The sequence below is a fragment of the Hibiscus syriacus genome, unplaced genomic scaffold, assembly GCF_006381635.1.
Source record: "Hibiscus syriacus cultivar Baekdansim isolate YM2019G1 unplaced genomic scaffold, ASM638163v2 tig00010533_pilon, whole genome shotgun sequence".
Taxonomy (NCBI): domain Eukaryota; kingdom Viridiplantae; phylum Streptophyta; class Magnoliopsida; order Malvales; family Malvaceae; genus Hibiscus; species Hibiscus syriacus.
Genome location: NW_024062223.1, coordinates 168,086 through 186,745, shown reverse-complemented (window position 1 = coordinate 186,745; position 18,660 = coordinate 168,086). Strand labels below are relative to the sequence as shown.

The 18,660-nt window shown below is 34.4% G+C and overlaps 1 protein-coding gene and 1 pseudogene across 2 annotated transcripts; one reads left to right on the top strand and one right to left on the bottom strand.

The window, feature by feature from the left end:
* Positions 1–4,009: 4,009 nt before the first annotated feature.
* Positions 4,010–12,334, bottom strand: LOC120203941. 2 transcript variants are annotated; one of them, XM_039204073.1, is made up of 4 exons: positions 11,722–12,334; positions 10,979–11,519; positions 10,043–10,047; positions 4,010–4,021 (listed from the first exon to the last, which is right to left on the bottom strand). In XM_039204073.1, the coding sequence occupies exons 1-2, from the start codon at positions 12,161–12,163 to the stop codon at positions 10,990–10,992; spliced, it is 972 nt and encodes a 323-aa protein (XP_039060004.1). In that variant the 5' UTR covers positions 12,164–12,334; the 3' UTR covers positions 4,010–4,021; positions 10,043–10,047; positions 10,979–10,989. The 2 variants fall into 2 exon arrangements, with proteins under 2 accessions (XP_039060004.1, XP_039060003.1); XM_039204072.1 differs by lacking the exons at positions 4,010–4,021; positions 10,043–10,047 and having other exon boundaries at positions 10,892–11,519; positions 11,722–12,333.
* A 3,865-nt stretch (positions 12,335–16,199) lies between these two features.
* On the top strand, positions 16,200–17,137 carry LOC120203957 (annotated as a pseudogene).
* Positions 17,138–18,660: the final 1,523 nt, after the last annotated feature.

The window sequence follows — 18,660 nt, the reverse complement described above, 5'->3', positions numbered from 1 at the left end:
GTTTGAGACTTTGTATCTTGGTTGATTGTATAGGTCATAGTTCTAACTTCCTACAATAGATATATATCCATTAACCATTTCTTCTCAGATGTTGTAATGGAGAAATACTCGAATGTCTATGCATTTCTTAGTTTTCCTACTGTGTTGCTTTGATTCTTAGTTTTTATCAGATACATGTTTACATGACATACATAAAACTAATATACAACTATGCTACTATATGAATTCTATACGAACAATAAGCAACAATACAAGAAACAAGTTCAGTAGATTCCTCATCTTATACAATTAGGAAAGAAAACTGAATGGGAATCGAGCTGATTAAACAATCAATAAATATTGCCTAGTACTTGCACAGTTGAAATTAACATCCATACTGAGATCCATTAGTCCTTAACATAGGAGCAAAAATAATTGTTCAATTATAACCACTCGGTGATTAGGAAATTGCATGCAAGGATTTGAAATGCGTGGAAATTTTCTATCACCTTGCATTCACCCACACACATACAAATAGATGAATAGACGAAGATTATAATTTAATTATAACTTAGCTAAAAAAATTATGCTAATTGTACTACTATATTATTGTTAAGATGTCTTCATTCGAACTTGTCCATTGTTTCTTTCAAAATGTATTTTCAACTAAAGGATATTGATGGACGTTAACCATGGAATTGCTTTATCTATATTGTTAACCAAATACATCAACGTGACATTCCTAACCATTAATGTTGAACTATGTTTCGATATAACAATTTAAGGCAAAATGGTTTTTGGACTTGAATTGAATTTACAAAATGGTTTTTTGGACTTGAATTGAATTTACAAAATGTTTTTGGACTTAATTGAATTTATTCAAAATTTACAAAAATAATTCAAAGTTCTTTTAATTTAAAATTGAGCACAAAAATGTTTTTACGAATAGTAATTTACTATTTGAACAGTAAATTACTATTTGAACAGTAAATAACTGTTTGAACAGTAACCCGAGGCTCAAAAATTCCAGTTTGTAAAAGGGGAACCGATTCCCCCCAAGGGGGTACCGATTCCCTCACTGTTCATCAGCCCAACGGTCATAATATTTGAATATTATGAAGGGGTATCGATTCCCTATGAAGGGGTACCGATTCCCCCCATTCTGGGCAACCTTTTTGAGTAGAAAAATCATTCCCAAACGGCTCCAAAACATCCCCAACGGCTAGATATGACTTCAAACACATTCCAAGCTATAAATACAAGCTAAGGACACTTGAAGAAGTAAGAGAACAACTATCCAAGCAATCAAACACAAGAGAAGAATTTTTCATTCTTATTTCATCTTTCTCTTGTATATATTTTGTTCTTGTGAGCTCAATCTTGTAAACACCTACCTTAGAGAGGTTTTCTTGTTTACACTTATTATCCTTTTGTAAAGGGGAAAGGTTCTAGCTTAGCCCGTGTAAAAGCTAGGGAAAGGTTCTAGTTTAGCCCGGAAAAACTAGGGAGTTGTAAGGTTATCTCTTTGTCCTCAAAAGAAAGAACAAATTAGTGAATTTGTTGGAAAATCCTTGGTGAGGAGCTAAGGTAGTGGATGTAGACTTTGGTTGATAAAGTCGAACCACTCTAAATCGCTGTGCAATTTTCTATCTTTCAATCTCCTTACTCCCTAAACACAAAACCATTCCGACCCCTCTTTGCAAACCGTTTCGGTTGTCATTTCGAGCTTCCGAAAATCCTAACAATTGGCATCAGAGCCTAACTCGTTAAGAAGGTTTAACCACCTTGAGACGATCCTCGAAGAAGCTCTACCAATTCCCGACGCAACCGACAAAGAAATGACTTTTTCCTCCGGTACTTATTATCTTGAAGAATATCCTATTATGGATTCACAACCGGTCAACAAGCCACCTTTCTTCAATGGAGAAAATTATGCACATTGGAAGAATAAGATGATGTACTTCATTCAATCATACAATCTAGGAGCTTGGTACTCAATCATGGACGGTTACTCATTTCCACCCGGCAAGTACAACGATTGGAGTAGAGAAGAGCAGAAAAATTTTCAGCTTAATTCTAAGGCTATACATATTCTATTTTGTGCTTTAGGCCCAAATGAATATGGAAGAGTCTCATCTTGTTCCAGTGCCAAAGAGATTTGGGATAAGCTCCAAGTCACTCATGAAGGAACCGACGAAGTGAGGGAATTAAAGAAAAGTCTTCTCAACCATAGCTACGAGAACTTCAAGATGAAACCCGATGAAGACATCAAAGCTATGACGGATAGATTTTCTGTGATTGTCAACGGTCTCAAGGGATATGGAGAAGTAATCCCAAATGAGAAGCTTGTGAGGAAGATGATTTACTCTCTTCCGAAGGAGTGGCAATCAAAGAAGACAGCCATTATCGAAGCAAGAAACCTAAAGTCTCTCACTCTCGACGAGCTAATTGGTTCCCTTCTCACTCATGAGATGATGGTGAAGGAAGATGAAGAAAGGGAAGAGAAGAAAAACAAGAAGAAGAATGAGGACGTAGGCATCAATGAAAGCTATCAAGAATCAAGTGATGAGGTGGATGAAGAAGACGATGAACAAGAAGAAGAGATGGTCAAGCTCTTGAAGGAACTCAAGAGATTCATGATTTCCAAGGAAGTGAAACATGAATCAACCAAGAAGAAGAGTCCCCCGGTGTGCTTCAATTGTCAAAGAAAGGGGCATGTCAAGTATGAATGTCCTCTTTTAAAGAAAAAGGGGAAGAAGGCATTTGTTGAATCTTGGAGTGATGAAGATGATTCCAATGATGAAGATGAAGTAGTCAACCTATGCCTCATGGCCACTCATGAAGAAGTTGAGGTATCTTCTAACTCAAATGAATTTAATTCATTTACTTTTGATGAGTTACAAGATGCTTATAATAGGTTGTATTTGGGATTTGAGACCATGAATTCCAAATATACGAAATTAATTTCAAAACTCAAAATTAAAGATAATTTGATTTTGAAAGCAAAAGTTGATTTTGAAAATCAAAATGAAATTTTGAAAAATGATTTAGAGCTTTCAAAAATCAAAATAAATGATTTAGAAAAGAAAAATTTTGAGTTAGAAGTTAAGCTTGAAGGCTTAACAAAAGAAAAAGAATTAATTTCTAAAAATAACCTATTATGTGTAAAAATGGCAAAATGCTCACATTGCCATTTTCATGGTCATTTGGAACATACTTGTCCTTTGAAGAAAGGAAAATGTTTTAAAATTAGACAAGTATGGGTTCCGAAAGGAACAAGGGGCATTGAAACTAACGTCCAAGGATCCAAAGCAATTTGGATACCAAAATCGAAATGAATGTCTCTTGTAGGTGTGTGGGAGCAATTGTGATGAAAATAATGATATTCAAGATGCTCTAGCCACACATGAAAAAGGAATGGGTAACCTCTAAGCTTAATGCTTTTAATTTTGGTTATTTGGTTGCTCATTTGATTTTAAGCATGCATGAGTTTTGGTTTTAAATGATTATGCATCATTGTTTTAATCTCATGTATGTTGAAAAGATGATTATGATGAACATTTTAAAGTTATATTAATTTTTAAGAATTTTTAGTTCATCATAATAAAATTTTGGTCAAAATTGGTTTTAATGCAAATGATATCTCTCTAACAATTGATATCAATTTTTCAAATAATTTAATTTTACAAATTTTAAAATTTTTGACCTAAATTTAAATGATTATGCATGTGGTTTAAATGAAAATGATATCTCTTTAACAATTGATATCAATTTTTTTTAATGCATAACATTTTTCGAAAACTTTATGCAAATGCACTTAATTTTAACAATTGATATTTATATCAAATTTCAACAATTGGTATTGCATAAAGTATTTTAGTCTTGGATAAATTGAATTTCATGTGCTACTAACTTGTTTGTTATTCTTTGTTGAAATTCAATTTTGTTTAAGTGTCAAGTTCTTAAAAGCTAAATTTTAATTGGAATGCATTTATTAAGGGGGAGCTTTTGATTTTTCAAATGATTTTAAATGTAAAATTTACTACTTACTCTCCAAAGTTATTTTGAACATCAAAGATTGAATTATTTTTAATATAACAAAAAGGGGGAAAAGTAAGTTTGGTTTGAAAAATTCAATTTCTTAATAAAAAAAAATTCAATTTCTTAATGAAAAAGGGGGAGCTTAACATTTTCATATGTTTTCCAACAACTAGGATCTTTTTCATTAAACATTTTATTAAGGGGGAGTTTTGCCAAAAACAATTTTTCAAATGTTTTGTTATATCAAAAAGGGGGAGATTGTTGAACTATGTTTCGATATAACAATTTAAGGCAAAATGGTTTTTGGACTTGAATTGAATTTACAAAATGGTTTTTTGGACTTGAATTGAATTTACAAAATGTTTTTGGACTTAATTGAATTTATTCAAAATTTACAAAAATAATTCAAAGTTCTTTTAATTTAAAATTGAGCACAAAAATGTTTTTACGAATAGTAAATAACTGTTTGAACAGTAACCCGAGGCTCAAAAATTCCAGTTTGTAAAAGGGGAACCGATTCCCCCCAAGGGGGTACCGATTCCCTCACTGTTCATCAGCCCAACGGTCATAATATTTGAATATTATGAAGGGATATCGATTCCCTATGAAGGGGTACCGATTCCCCCCATTCTGGGCAACCTTTTTGAGTAGAAAAATCATTCCCAAACGGCTCCAAAACATCCCCAACGGCTAGATATGACTTCAAACACATTCCAAGCTATAAATACAAGCTAAGGACACTTGAAGAAGTAAGAGAACAACTATCCAAGCAATCAAACACAAGAGAAGAATTTTTCATTCTTATTTCATCTTTCTCTTGTATATATTTTGTTCTTGTGAGCTCAATCTTGTAAACACCTACCTTAGAGAGGTTTTCTTGTTTACACTTATTATCCTTTTGTAAAGGGGAAAGGTTCTAGCTTAGCCCGTGTAAAAGCTAGGGAAAGGTTCTAGTTTAGCCCGGAAAAACTAGGGAGTTGTAAGGTTATCTCTTTGTCCTCAAAAGAAAGAACAAATTAGTGAATTTGTTGGAAAATCCTTGGTGAGAAGCTAAGGTAGTGGATGTAGACTTTGGTTGATAAAGTCGAACCACTCTAAATCGCTGTGCAATTTTCTATCTTTCAATCTCCTTACTCCCTAAACACAAAACCATTCCGACCCCTCTTTGCAAACCGTTTCGGTTGTCATTTCGAGCTTCCGAAAATCCTAACAATTAACCTTCTATAAATATTCCTAATAACTTAGTCAGTGACAATACCTACCTAACAATCAAATTCCCACTACATGTAAGGCAACACCAAAAAGGAACCTAGCTATCATCCATAAATTTGTTCATTGTACTGAACTTCTTCATCTAACCTTAATCTAGCATTATAAAGAAACATCTAAATTTTTCCAGTTTTTCTTTTAATTCTAATCTAGCAGATTTAACATTTGTAAACAAACACCCCTAGCCCTGTATCCATGCCCATGCATAGCTATACAGTCATGGAGCAGTTCATAACCCTATTTTTTAAACACGTTCCAAAAATGCAATGAGCCTAGGCACATTTATGCTCCAATTTACAGCAACATATATAAATATTAAGTTTCAGTCCACATAATTACTCTACTAGGAAGCTAAAGCATACTCAATTCCACTTCAATAATGAATGTATGCATGGCATTTCTCAACTAAAGGCAACAACAAAATATCATTAGTTCTGTTATATGGGACATCATCGATGGTTACCTGATAATCATAGATTTAGATGTCAAAAGAATATGTTTGATGGTGATGAAGAGTTTCGACATGCTCCTGAGCAAACAATCGCCTCTGAAATATTCAAAATATTGAAAAATATCAATTTTACTTATGGAAAGATGAATCAACAAAGTAGTAAACGATCAAAGAAAAAGGTAAAACAGGTCAATGAAGAGGTTAAAGTTGACGAACAAACTGATGATGAGTCTGATGAAGAGGATGATCCAAATGAGCTAGACTTATGGAAAAAGATGAGTATATTCTTCGAGTTGCCTTATTGGAAAAAGCAGATTTTGAGACATAATCTTGATGTAATGCATATTGAGAAAAATGTTTGTGAGAATATTATTGGGACCATTCTGAATGATGCCAGAAAATCTAAAGATAATCTTAAGAGTCGACTTGACTTAGTGGAGATGGGAATTCGACATGATCTTCATCCGTAATTACATCCGAATGGAAGATATTTTTTATCGGCTTCTATTTTTTCTCTTTTGAAGAAAGAAAAAGAAGTGTTTTGCACGGTGTTGAAGGATATAAAGGTCCCAGATGGGTATGCATGAAACATTTCTCGATGTATCAGTGTTAAAAATTGAAGACTTTATGGTTTAAAGTCACATTATTATCACATATTAATGCAAGATTTACTGCCAGTAGCTGTTCGCGGTTGCATGTCGAGTAAGGTGACGTCTTCTATCATTGAACTTTCTAATATAATGAAAAACATTTGTGGGAAAGTTCTAATGGTTGAAGAACTTGATAAATTACAAGATCGAGTCGCCTTGACTTTATGCAACTTGGAGAAGATATTTTCGTCTTCATTCTTCACAATTATGGTGCATATACTAATTCATCTTCCTCACGAAGCAAGAGTTGGTGGACCAGTTTTCTATCGATGGATGTACCCTATAGAGAGGTGTTAATTGAATTACACGTTTCAAATTACTACTTATTATACCTTTTAATAAAATGTATTTACGTAGTATGTTGTTTTGTGTATAGGTTCTTGGGCAAGTTGAAGTCTTATTGTCGTAATAAGCGTTATCCGGAAGGATCAATTGCTGAAGGGTATTTGGCAGAGGAATGTATGACATTTTGCTCTAGATATTTGGAAGATGTTGAAACAAGATGGAATAGACCAAATCGAAATGATGTGTTAAGTACTGATGACTTACCTCAACATTATTTGTTTGGAAGTTATGGTCAACCATTAGGGAAAGTTGAAATTGCACACTTAGATGACACGTCATGGGTACAAGCACACCGATATGTTCTTTTCCATCACGATTCAATAGATCAATTTCGCATGTAAGTCTTTCGGACCCAAGCTATATGAAATCTCTTAATCTTTTATATATATCAATTTTTAACGACATAATATACTTTATAGTGAGTTTAAAGAAGTCTTGAGATCTCGTGCACGGTCCCGAAGATTAAATCAGCGAGAGCTACATAAGTTATTCACAGAAACTTTTCATGAATGGTTAGGCCAGATGGTAAGCAACTAAATCTTACGGAATACTTATACATAATATATGTCTTGCTTTTTATATCGACATCAATGGCAGTTAATTTACCATTCATGTGTAATAGGTTTGGAGTGGGAGAGAAGTTAGTGAAGATGTTAAATGGATTTCTCAAGGTCCAAATAGAATAGTTAAAAGATATAATGCCTTCCTCATTAATGGGTTCAGGTTCCACACGAAATCTCGTGAAAGATTAAGGAGGACACAAAATTGTGGAGTCGTAGTTACTTCATCAACTACTAGTTATGCTACTGTCAGAGACAATAATCCGCAGGAGGGAGAGGTAGATTATTATGGAAATCTTACGGACATTATTGAGTTAGATTATTATGTAAAACGAAAGGTTGTGTTGTTTCGGTGTGACTGGGTTGATATAAACAGATGCATAAAAAGAGATAAATTCGGGTTTACAATGGTGAATTTCTCTCGATTAATTCATACGGGTCAAAATTTGATGGATGAACCATATGTATTTTCTTCTCAAGTGAAATAAGTATTTTATTCTCACAATCCAATGGATGACGGTTGGTATGTTGTGTTCCGAAATACTCCCAGAGACGTGATAGACATCGGAGATAGAAGTAGAGATGAAATTGAAACAAGATCAGAATGTTTACCTCTAATACCACAAAACTTAGATGAAACTATCATAAATATAACACAATTTCAATGGGTTCGAGAGGACGTTGATGAAGATATTTATGACAACTGACATTACATAAGAATGGCGTACGAGTTTATATCTTTATTTATTTATAATGTTATAACCTTTAACATGTTGTCTTTCAATATATTAATTAATTAATTCGTTTTTTTATTACACATGTTGGTTTATTATAGATATCATGTCGAGGAGAAAAATAATTGATTTCCGGGTTGTTCGAGCTTCTAAAGACCATGAAGAAAGAAATAACGAGGAATCGAATGCACCTGAGTCTTCCGAAGTTCCTGAAACTGTTGAAGAAGAAGTAGAAATCCAAGGTAATATTCGAAACTTTATTTACTACTTTGTTCATTTTCAAAACTGACATTTAATAATTTCTTATATAGTTGAAAATGCTGGAACGTGCAAGACTCGATGACTTACAACTTTGAAGGAATTATATCAACTTCCTCCTGGGCTTCATGTCAAAGTTTCAAGAAACGATGTGGGTTAACCTATTGGCCCAGAATCACGTCTTCTAGTAGGTTACTTAGGCATATTTGGACGTAATGCGAATCTGTTATCGATCAATTATGAGTCATGGCGTGAAATGCCTAATAGTAACAAACATCAGGCGTTGGATTTTGTTAAGGTAATAATGTCATTATTAGTATATACTATATAAAAATTCAATACTAACGTATACTTACGGTGCACACTTATTTACTGTATAGGAGAAATTTTCTTTAGAGGTCTCTGACGATTATGTGAAGCAAGAGTTACGGAAGAGATGGAGGGACCACAAGAGCTCCTTAAAGAATAAATACTTCAAGAATGATCTCAGCCTTGAAGAGAAGCTGCAAACAGTCCCACCTGGAATGCTCAGGTACCAATGGGAAGATGCAGTCAGATTACAAAAAGGACAAGTATGATGTATTTTTTAGAAATAATTGTAACGAATTATAAATCATCATTAAATTTGGTTGTTTGACATTGTAGGACCGAGAGCATGTTGGTGTTGCTAGTAGGCAACATCAAAAGTTTACGCACACGGCTGGATCAAAGAGTTTTGCTTGTATAGCTAATGAGGAGGTATTATAGATTATTGATATTGTTTTTTGTATTCCATGTACATACTAACTCATAGTAATTATATTATTATATTTTGTAGTAAAATACATCTGGTTCTAAAGTTGGCCGAATCCAACTATTCGATATGACACATACGAAGAAGGATGGAACTCCTATGACTGTTGAAGCTGCAGAAATTATTGTATGTTTATTGGGTACATATTTTAAATTTACCTAACTTTATTTATATTTGTAGCATGACATTTTTTATTTTAATTAATTATTCACCTTATTATGAGGAAAATTTGAAGGAGAAAAGGGCGGAGTATCATATCACTGGTTCGAGTCACGGTATGGTTAATGATGATGACATTGAAAACCGAGCTATTAATGACATTTTGGGTCCAGAAATATATGGTCGGGTGCGTTGTCAAGGATCATTTGTTACTCCCACCAAATATTTCGGATCAAGTTCATCACAATACATGTCATCACAGTCTCAATCTTCCCAATTAGAAGTTGGTCGTTTAAAACAACAGTTGGCTGAGATGGATAAACAAATGGCTAACATGAAAGCGGAAAATGAAGCAAGGGAAGCAGCGACAGCACAGAGAGAAGCATAAGAAATTATGTTTTGCTACAGGTTTGCTGTAGTGCTCTCATAATATTGTTGCTAAGTAAGAACCAGCATAAGAAATTATGTTATGAGGGTAGGCCTGTAAATGAACCGAACGAACACGAACGGGGTATGTTCATGTTCGTTCGTTTAACTTTAATCGAACAAATGAACAAACACGAACATAAACGAACAAAAAATATTCTTGTTCGTGTTCGTTCGTTAAGGAATGTAGCTTGTTCGTGTTCGTCCATGTTCGTTCATTTAAATGATAAACGAACACAAATGAACAAACATAAAAGAACGGAAGTAAATGAACATAAATGAATACAATAAACGAACATAAACGAACGAATGTAAACGAACACAATAAATGAACATAAACTAACATAAATGAACAAAACAAATGAACATAAATGAACATAAACTACAACAACAATAATCACATAAAATTCATTAATATAAGTTGCAACTTCATAGTTAATTTGTATTTAATTGTTATGGGATTTTTTATTTGTATTTATAATTAATTGAATTTTAAAATATTATTGGGTATCATATTAAAATTTATTGGGCTTAATATTTTAAATGATTCTAGAGATATTATGTTAAACATAAATAAACAAATATAAACCAACGAAAGTAAACGAACATTAACGAACATTAACGAACAAACATAAATGAATTAACATATTATCGAACGTTCATGAACGTAAATGAACAAACAAACTTCCCGCCGAACGGTTCGCTGAACGTTCGATTCGTTTACAAGCCTATAGGAGAGTGGATTTCTAAAAAAGTTTAAGAGGATGTAAATTTTTAAAATTCTAATGGATTGAAATTATCAATAAAAATTAAAAAAAACTATAAACATATAATAATTTAAATTTTTTAGGAGACGATTGCCCTCAACCGCGACACCCGATCCCTCCTTATTGTTAAGAGTCTTAAATTCATATGTATATAAACCAATGTCGACATTTGAGTCCGTAGTGGTAGAGGATGTCGAAATCTTAGTCAAACTCTATCTAGCATAATTGCAAGTTCAAACATGGCAGTAGGGCTATATTTAGTTGGAAAAAGTATCACATGGTTCTTACACATTGAACTTTATGATATCTTTTTATTTGACAATGAAACTCATAATATATAGACAAAAGTTGCTTGCTCAGTTAACTCAACTGCTAACAAAACAATATATAATGAATATCCCAACAATTCTAAATCCAAAATGAACCACTTGGGCATACGACATCCCTTGTAACTTCATCTTTACAAACAACAGGCCCTGAGTGGATCATTACTGGCAGATATGGGCGATGGAATTGGACCAAACAGCAAATTTATGTACAATTGACGCCATTATTGACTACGATTGCAAACCAATACCAGCATTTGCATTGAAGGCGGCACTTAAATACCCAACCTTCAAACCAGCCTTATCAGCAACGGTATTATCTCTGCAGCGGTAAGAAATTGTCGGTAATTCCTTAAACCCGACTGATCTTTTAGCCGCATCTGCCATGGCACCGTTCTTCTTCGGACTCTTTTTACTAGACGAGATTTCATCGGTCGTACGCTTGTGAGCGGCGAACCATTTGGCCTGCATGTACCCGTGTTGTCTCCATGGTGGCATCTTCATGTCCCTATCTTTCATCGATTTCCTCATTGCTTTGCACATCAGCCTCACTATCTGCTTCAGTTTTTCTGGCTTTTCGACGAAAATGGTCGGGAAAACTTCGATTAATGAAGCATAACTCATCGTTGGTCGAGCTATTTTGAATTCTCCGGCGAGATTTATTTCGATGATATAACGAGTTCCATTAGCATTCACGTCCACGTATTCATATCTCCCTGCTGGATGCCTCCCAAATTTCTCCCACCGTGATTTGCACAGTCCTGTTTATCAAGTTAATAAGATTACATTTTGACCACTAAAACTCACTATAATTCAAGCTCCCTAGAGAAACTTATGGTTTCACCCCGGCTCAAATTATGATTAGTTGAAATATAGGGGTTAAACTCTTAATTTGAGTGTAAATAGAGGGGCTAGAGACACAAATTGACCCATCTAAAATGAAGGAGAATCAAAGAAGCTTACCCGCGTCAAAGCCATTGTCTCGCAAACCATACATGAGCCGACGTTTAAAACCCTCGGAAGACATGTCCGAAACATTCCGACGATCAAATTCTGCTACCTGTTCCAGGATCTTAAGCTTCTCCTTATCATCATCTTCGTTCTTGACGACCAATCTCTTTAACGTGTCTTTTGTCTCCGACCAATAACCTTCCGAATCCGATGATCCATCGTTTTCGTTGTCCTTCTCTTGCACAGTCTTTTTATTACCCTCATGCTCATCGGATTCAAAGGCGCAATCACTCTCGAGAAAAGAATTCACAAGATCCGAGAGATCACTCAAATCCTCCGGGGAGTGGTCGCTGCCGCTGCTCTCGCAGTGCCGTACCACCGACACCGCACGCGCCGCCTCGTCGAAAGCCGCTGCTATCTTATAGTTGAATCTCATTGGAATCCTCGCCATCATCAACAGAACAAATACCTTTATTCCCTCTTTTCCAGGGAGGACGATTGAGGGAGACGGACAGTGGATTTATATTGGAGAAAATGATAAAGTTTCAGTTTTTGGCAAATGGTGTCGTTATGTGCTCAGTATAGTGTCACAAACGAGCCTGAAAGGAGCAGTGTATTTCCCAGAATATTCGGCCAATATTAAACGAAAGTGGACGAATTAATGGAAATTAAATGCCTTTTCCTCTGTATTTATAAAGAATTATTAGAAACATTATCTCGGCTCCGTGATTTGACTTGGCTCTTCAGTGTTTTCAATGAACCTAACCCGAACACGAGTCTAGATTCATTTTAAACGCCACGCCTTAATTTACCGAGTTACTGATGTCATTGCTACGTGGAAAACAGACGCCGCCACTGTAAGTTCGAGTTTTTTTTAAAGTTCGGAGATTTGCTAAAAAACCGAAGGGTCGTTTAATCTGTTTTGGAATGAATGTCCAAGTTCAATGAACCAATGTTTATGTCTTGGTACAATGAATCTGATCTCACGTGGTGATTATCCGTTAGACAATTTGATAAAGGTTAAAGGAAAGAAGAAAATATAAATTTGTGAACTCATAATCTAATATAGTGTTTTTACATTTTAATCAAAATCGTATCTCTCTTTATTATTGTGATTTATATGTTTCGATTTTCTTTTGATATGGGTGTTTTTTTGGTACAATAAAATTTAATTCATGACGGCTTTTTCAGTCTAGAGTCAGGGCATACATAAGACCCAACTAGCATTTACATAGGAATTTACAGATTATCAACCAACGATAATGATAGTAATCAAACTTGATTTTACAAACTTAAATTATTGAATCTCAACCATTTGTACCTACGTTCGTTTGCTTAATATGGATGTCTATAAGAGTTTATTAGATTGTTCTAACTATGAATTCTCGTCTCAAACAAATGATCGAACAAAATAACGAGTAGATGATTAGGAGCATAAAAATTAGCAACCAGGAAAAGTAAATTAAATATATAAGATTTTTTAGAAATGGAATATATGTTTAAAGATAACTCTTAACTATTTGACATTGAACGCTCATACCCATGACATTCTCGGTGCTCGAACTGAAGATCTCAAAGAATAACAATAATTCATCCATCACCGAGGTCGCTTAGTTTGTACAAAATAATTTTTTTAAATAGTATAAAGTGATCATAAGATAATATATATTTTAAAGTTTCTTGGTTTATGATAACTTACACATCTCCTATAGACGCAAATGCTCAAGCCTAAATTCTCTAAAGAGAATAACATTTTATACGAGTTTATTGTATCATATGTCCCCAAAACCATTATCCTCATTTTAATTAGTCCTTAAACTTTAAACATTCCAATTTCATTTCTAAACTATGACTCTCATTATAAATTAATCCTTAAACTTTTGAATATTCCAACTTCATCCCCAAACTATGATTCTTATTCTAAATTGATCCCCAAACTATTGAATCTTTCAATTTCATTCCCTAATTCATCCAAATATGTAATCAATTTCAACCATAGTTTACCCTATATTTTATTTGTTTCAAACATCTAATAATATAACTTGGCATAATGATTTTATTAACAAGAGATGTGAATAGTATATACTTATAATGTGGGTTGAATTTGAAATGTTCAAAAATTTATGGGACCAATTTGGAATGAAGATCATAGTTTAGGGATAAAAATGAAATATTCAAAAGTTTGAGGACTAATTTAGAATGATAGTCATAGAATAAGAATGAAATTGGAATGTTTAAAAGTTTACGGACTAATTTAAAATGATTGTCATAATTGAAGGACATGTGACGCAATTAAGTATTTATTTACTAATGACACTACTTAATGGGTTGTATACAAATACACTTTTAGATGGCATATAAAGAATGTTAATACATGTTTTTAATTCATAGAAATATAATTAGTATAAAAAAATAGCATAATTATATTTCAGCATGTTAAGTAATGTCATGAAAATTAGTATAAAAAATATAATTCTCGAATTTAAATTTATAATAAACAATTAAAACTTGTTTTTAATAAATTATGATATAATTCTATTTTATTTGTCAAATAAACAAATCTATACAATTAAATTTTAAATAACTTCACGTGCACGTAATTATTAGATAATAATTATGTCAAACAAACTCTTATAGGAAATAAATTTTACACCAATACATTTCCAATGAAATTTCAAATTTTTATTAATTTGGAGATTATAAGATATTATTTGTTTGATAAAAATTTAATTATTTGATAAAAAAAACTTATATATTTTCTATAGACATTGTACTTGAACTCGAAACCTCCAAAGACAATTATCATTATGAAATTCTTACAATTTGAAATCCGAGTCCATTATATATAAATTGGGTAAATTACATCGTTCATCACTGAATTTTATTCTCTCTCTTATTTTACTCACCGTACTTTTAAATTTTAAAATTTGTTCACTGAACTTTACAAATTGAATCAATTTGCTCACTATGCCATTAACTTTTTTAACGGTGTTATAGCATGGCACAAACATCAATTCAACATCGTTTTGAAAAACTCAAATATACAACAAAACAACGTCGTTTTGAATCCTCTTCTTTCCACCCATTTTCTCTTTACTTTGCAAATAAGGTGACCGGTTGCATCTGTCGACCACATCATTTATCATTTCGACCACCGTCTACCGTCGTTGATGGTGGTTGTTCAGCCCCAAAATTCATGGGTTGGTTCATCTCGACCCCCTGAGTCCGAATCTGGTATTTGTTTCACAGAAAAATATCTCAAAATCCTTGAATCCATATTGAATGTTTCGGTTTTCTCATTTTCAATCTTCAATTCGTGGACTTCGAGTAAGTTCCGACAAAATGGAGGTCAGATTCAAACTCAAGGTGTCGAGGTTAAACGACCCATAAAATTGGGATTGAACTACCACCATCTACGGTAGTCGATGGCTGCCAGCAGTGGCGTCCGACCATCTTCTTTTTTTATATTATAGTTGGGTGAGCAAAATAAAAGAGAGAGTACAGTTCAGTGAGGAACAATGTAATTTCCCTTTATATTTTCAATTATTTTATATTAAATAATAATAACAAATGACACATAGAGATATAAAAATGGAGTGAGCAAAATAATTCAATATGTAAAATTCAATAAACAAATTAAAAAATTTAAAATATGATGAGTAAAATAGGAGGAGAGTAAAATTTACGCATAATAGAGTTTGGATAAGAAATTCGGCCCATACTTGAGCCAATAAAGTCTTCAGGAATCCATGTAAGTGGCCGTTTTAGGCCAATTTTCATATTTATTGTCACTTTCGTTGCGTACAATTCTTCCCAGAATCAGGAGAAAAACAATTCTTTTTCTTTTAATTATTAGCAAACACACTCTCTCTCTATCCTTTGCCTCGAATGCCTAAAACTCTAAAAACCAGATTCCCAGTTATCCCTGTTAACGTAAACTTTTTATATTTATATTTATATATACAAGGAGATTGACAGAGATGAGAGCACCATAAATTAAATTCCAGCTGAGCATAATGAGACCTATCTCCGCCAACAAGGTTTGCTTTTCCTTTATCTTCATTCATTGTTCAATAGATTTCTATACCCTGTTTTTGTATTGCCCTTTTACTTACATTCAATAGATACTGAGTGTGGATATGCTTATATTTAGTTTCCTTTTTATATACATTTGGAGTATGGTAATGCTTAGGAATGTTTTTGATAAGGATTTCAGACTCGGGTGGGTTCTTCATGTTTGATGCGACAATGGGATTACTTATCTGAGATCTTGATATATATGCAGATTCATACTGGAATCTGAGTGTTGGGATGCTAATGCTTCTAACTAATGCTTTATAGTTAGCTTAACAATGCTTCTATTCGAGTATTGGTAAACTTTGAGAATTAGGCTTCTTGTTAGTGGTGAAATTGTTAATTGATCTTCATGTTGTTCCTTCTCTTGCTTAAACAAGAACTAAGCTTATCGTTTCTCTCCGCGGTGGTTCGTCATGGAGTTTGGTGGTTATCGACCTGCACTTATGTTTGAATGCTTGACATTGGAACTTCCCTTTTGCAGGACATCAAGCTTCTGGGGTCCTGTCACATCTACAAGCGAGTGTTAAGAGAAGAATTACTCCTACTCTTCGTATATCGCTGAATTCTACAATACCGTATCGAATATCTTGACCATTCTTTTAGCATTCATTGGCCTTGTAAATGCTGTGAAACAGAGATTTGAGAAAAGATTCAGTGTTCTTCACGTATTGAATATGATACTTGCCGTTGGAAGCATTTTATACCATGCCACCCTGCAACGTAAGTACCAACCTTGCCTATGCATCATGTAGTTCCGGAAGATATGTGTCGATGGAAAGCATTGTTTCATTGTTTTGCATATGGATTAGCATATTTGGAATTGTTTGCAGGCAACAACAGGGTGATGAAACTCCTATGGTATGGGAGATGCTTCTGTATATGTACATCCCGTACTCACCAGATTGGCATTACCGCAGCACGATGCCCACGTTCCTTTTTCTCTATGGTGCGGTTTTCGCTGTTGTTCACTCGGTCCTTCATTTTGGCATCGGCTTCAAGGTGCATTACATTATTCTCTGCCTTCTTTGTATCCCACGAATGTATAAGTACTACATTCACACTCATGATGCTTCTGCTAAGCGGCTCGCAAAATTGAACGTGGCTACTCACTCCCTAGGTAGTTCATGCTGGTTCTGCGACCGTGTATTCTGCAAACAGATATCGAGTTGGCCAATCAACCCTCAGGGTCTTGCCTTATGGCATCTATTAATGGGTATGAATTGTTATTTCGCAAACACATTTTTGATGTTCTGTCGTGCTCAGCAACGGCCAACGGGGATGGGCTCCGAAAATCGTCTATCTTTTGGACATTATCCCATATGTGAAGATTCAGAAACCGAAAACACAATGAAAATGTTAGTCTGAAGTTGTCGTTCATCTGGATGGACTCTAAGGATGGTTACTTTTTGAAGTTGTTGGTCAGGATCGCATTGAAATCTACTTTGTAAAAGTATAATAACATGTACCATATTCGTGTTCAACACTCACATATGGGTCACATCACATTGGTTTCATCACCGTCTTCTTCTACCAATTGCGAACTATGTTTAATTCAAACTTGTAACTCTTTCGTGCAATCCATCGTCGAACACGAGGAAACTGTCCAAAGAAACGTTGCTAAAGAGAATCGTACTATTTATTTTTAAAGCATGTCCAATACAATTTCTAAGTTGGAGATCTTCCAACGCATGTCCTAAACAATCTTTGTTCTTGTTGACACCAAAACCTAGACTTCTCCGTCTAGACAGCCGCCCTTTGGTCCTTTATAAACCCTAAAAAAATCAATCCCAGCTCTCCCGACGTGGCTAATCATTTGACGCTATCAGTGGTCGGTGATACTTTATAGATCAGGGAGTGCTTCAATGGGGGCAAAAGGAAGCAAGCAGTCGAGACCAAAGCTAGAATCCAAGGCATTGGTTCTGGGTTCGAAATTTTCGATTCGAAAGCCATCCATCATCGAAGCCTTCAAGCCCCAATGCTTGAGGAAGAGGCAGACGAAGGAGAGGATTATAAGAGTGTCACAGCTGCCCCAGGGTAGGATTGCAAAATTGAGCAAGTTGACTCTAGAGGATTGGTTATTTGCTTCTCCGGGTAATCATTTAGAGTCGAAGGATTATCTTCATGGAGGTGAACTTCATGTTTTCAAACACTTGTCGAGTAAGATCCATCCATCTCCGTCGAGGGAAGTTGCGGTCGATGGCGACAGTCGATCCTTTGATCTCTCTGCCAGTAGAAGCCTAAGTGGGAAGTCGACAAAGAAGGTGAGCTTTAGGTTACCGGAGGAAGCTGACGTTAGGATATTTTACTCTTCACCCTACGGAGACAGTGCGGATTGATTATAATATCAACAACCCTTCTAACGCCATATCATATTAAGAAATCTATCTAGTTCCTGGTGAATTAAGTCAGTAATAGAATTATTCACAAAACCGTTGCTATTTTGACGCCTGTTTTGTTTTCCTTGCGTTGCTAATGAACTATTTTAACTTGCTTTGACTATGCTTTTATTCCCTTCTATTGTGTTACAGTTTGATATTTAATCACTTAAGTTTAATTTGACACGACTTGGTATCTATATTTATAGTGTTATTGATAATATTATTAGTTGTTTTTCATTATAGTAATAACGTGTTTAGGCAAAATGAAAAAGGGATTAATAGAAAAATTGTAAGTAGTGCCAATGATGGGTGCATTTTTGCTCTGGTTCAATACATATTCGGACATGAAAGATCCTTATGACATGAAGAAACTCGTAAACAAATGGGCATATTCTATATGATAACCATAACATAGAAAGGTTGGTATATGTGCTGGAGTCTTTTGCATGTGATCACGGATGTCAATTTAATCTGAATCTGATGTACCCAAACCGAT

Coding starts and splice junctions, on each gene's coding strand:
- LOC120203941 (XM_039204073.1), bottom strand. CDS start 12,163: ATGATGGCGAGGATTCCAATGAGATTCAACTATAAGATAGCAGCGGCT. Junction 11,520..11,721: donor AGACAATGGCTTTGACGCGG/GTAAGCTTCTTT, acceptor CTTGATAAACAG/GACTGTGCAAATCACGGTGG.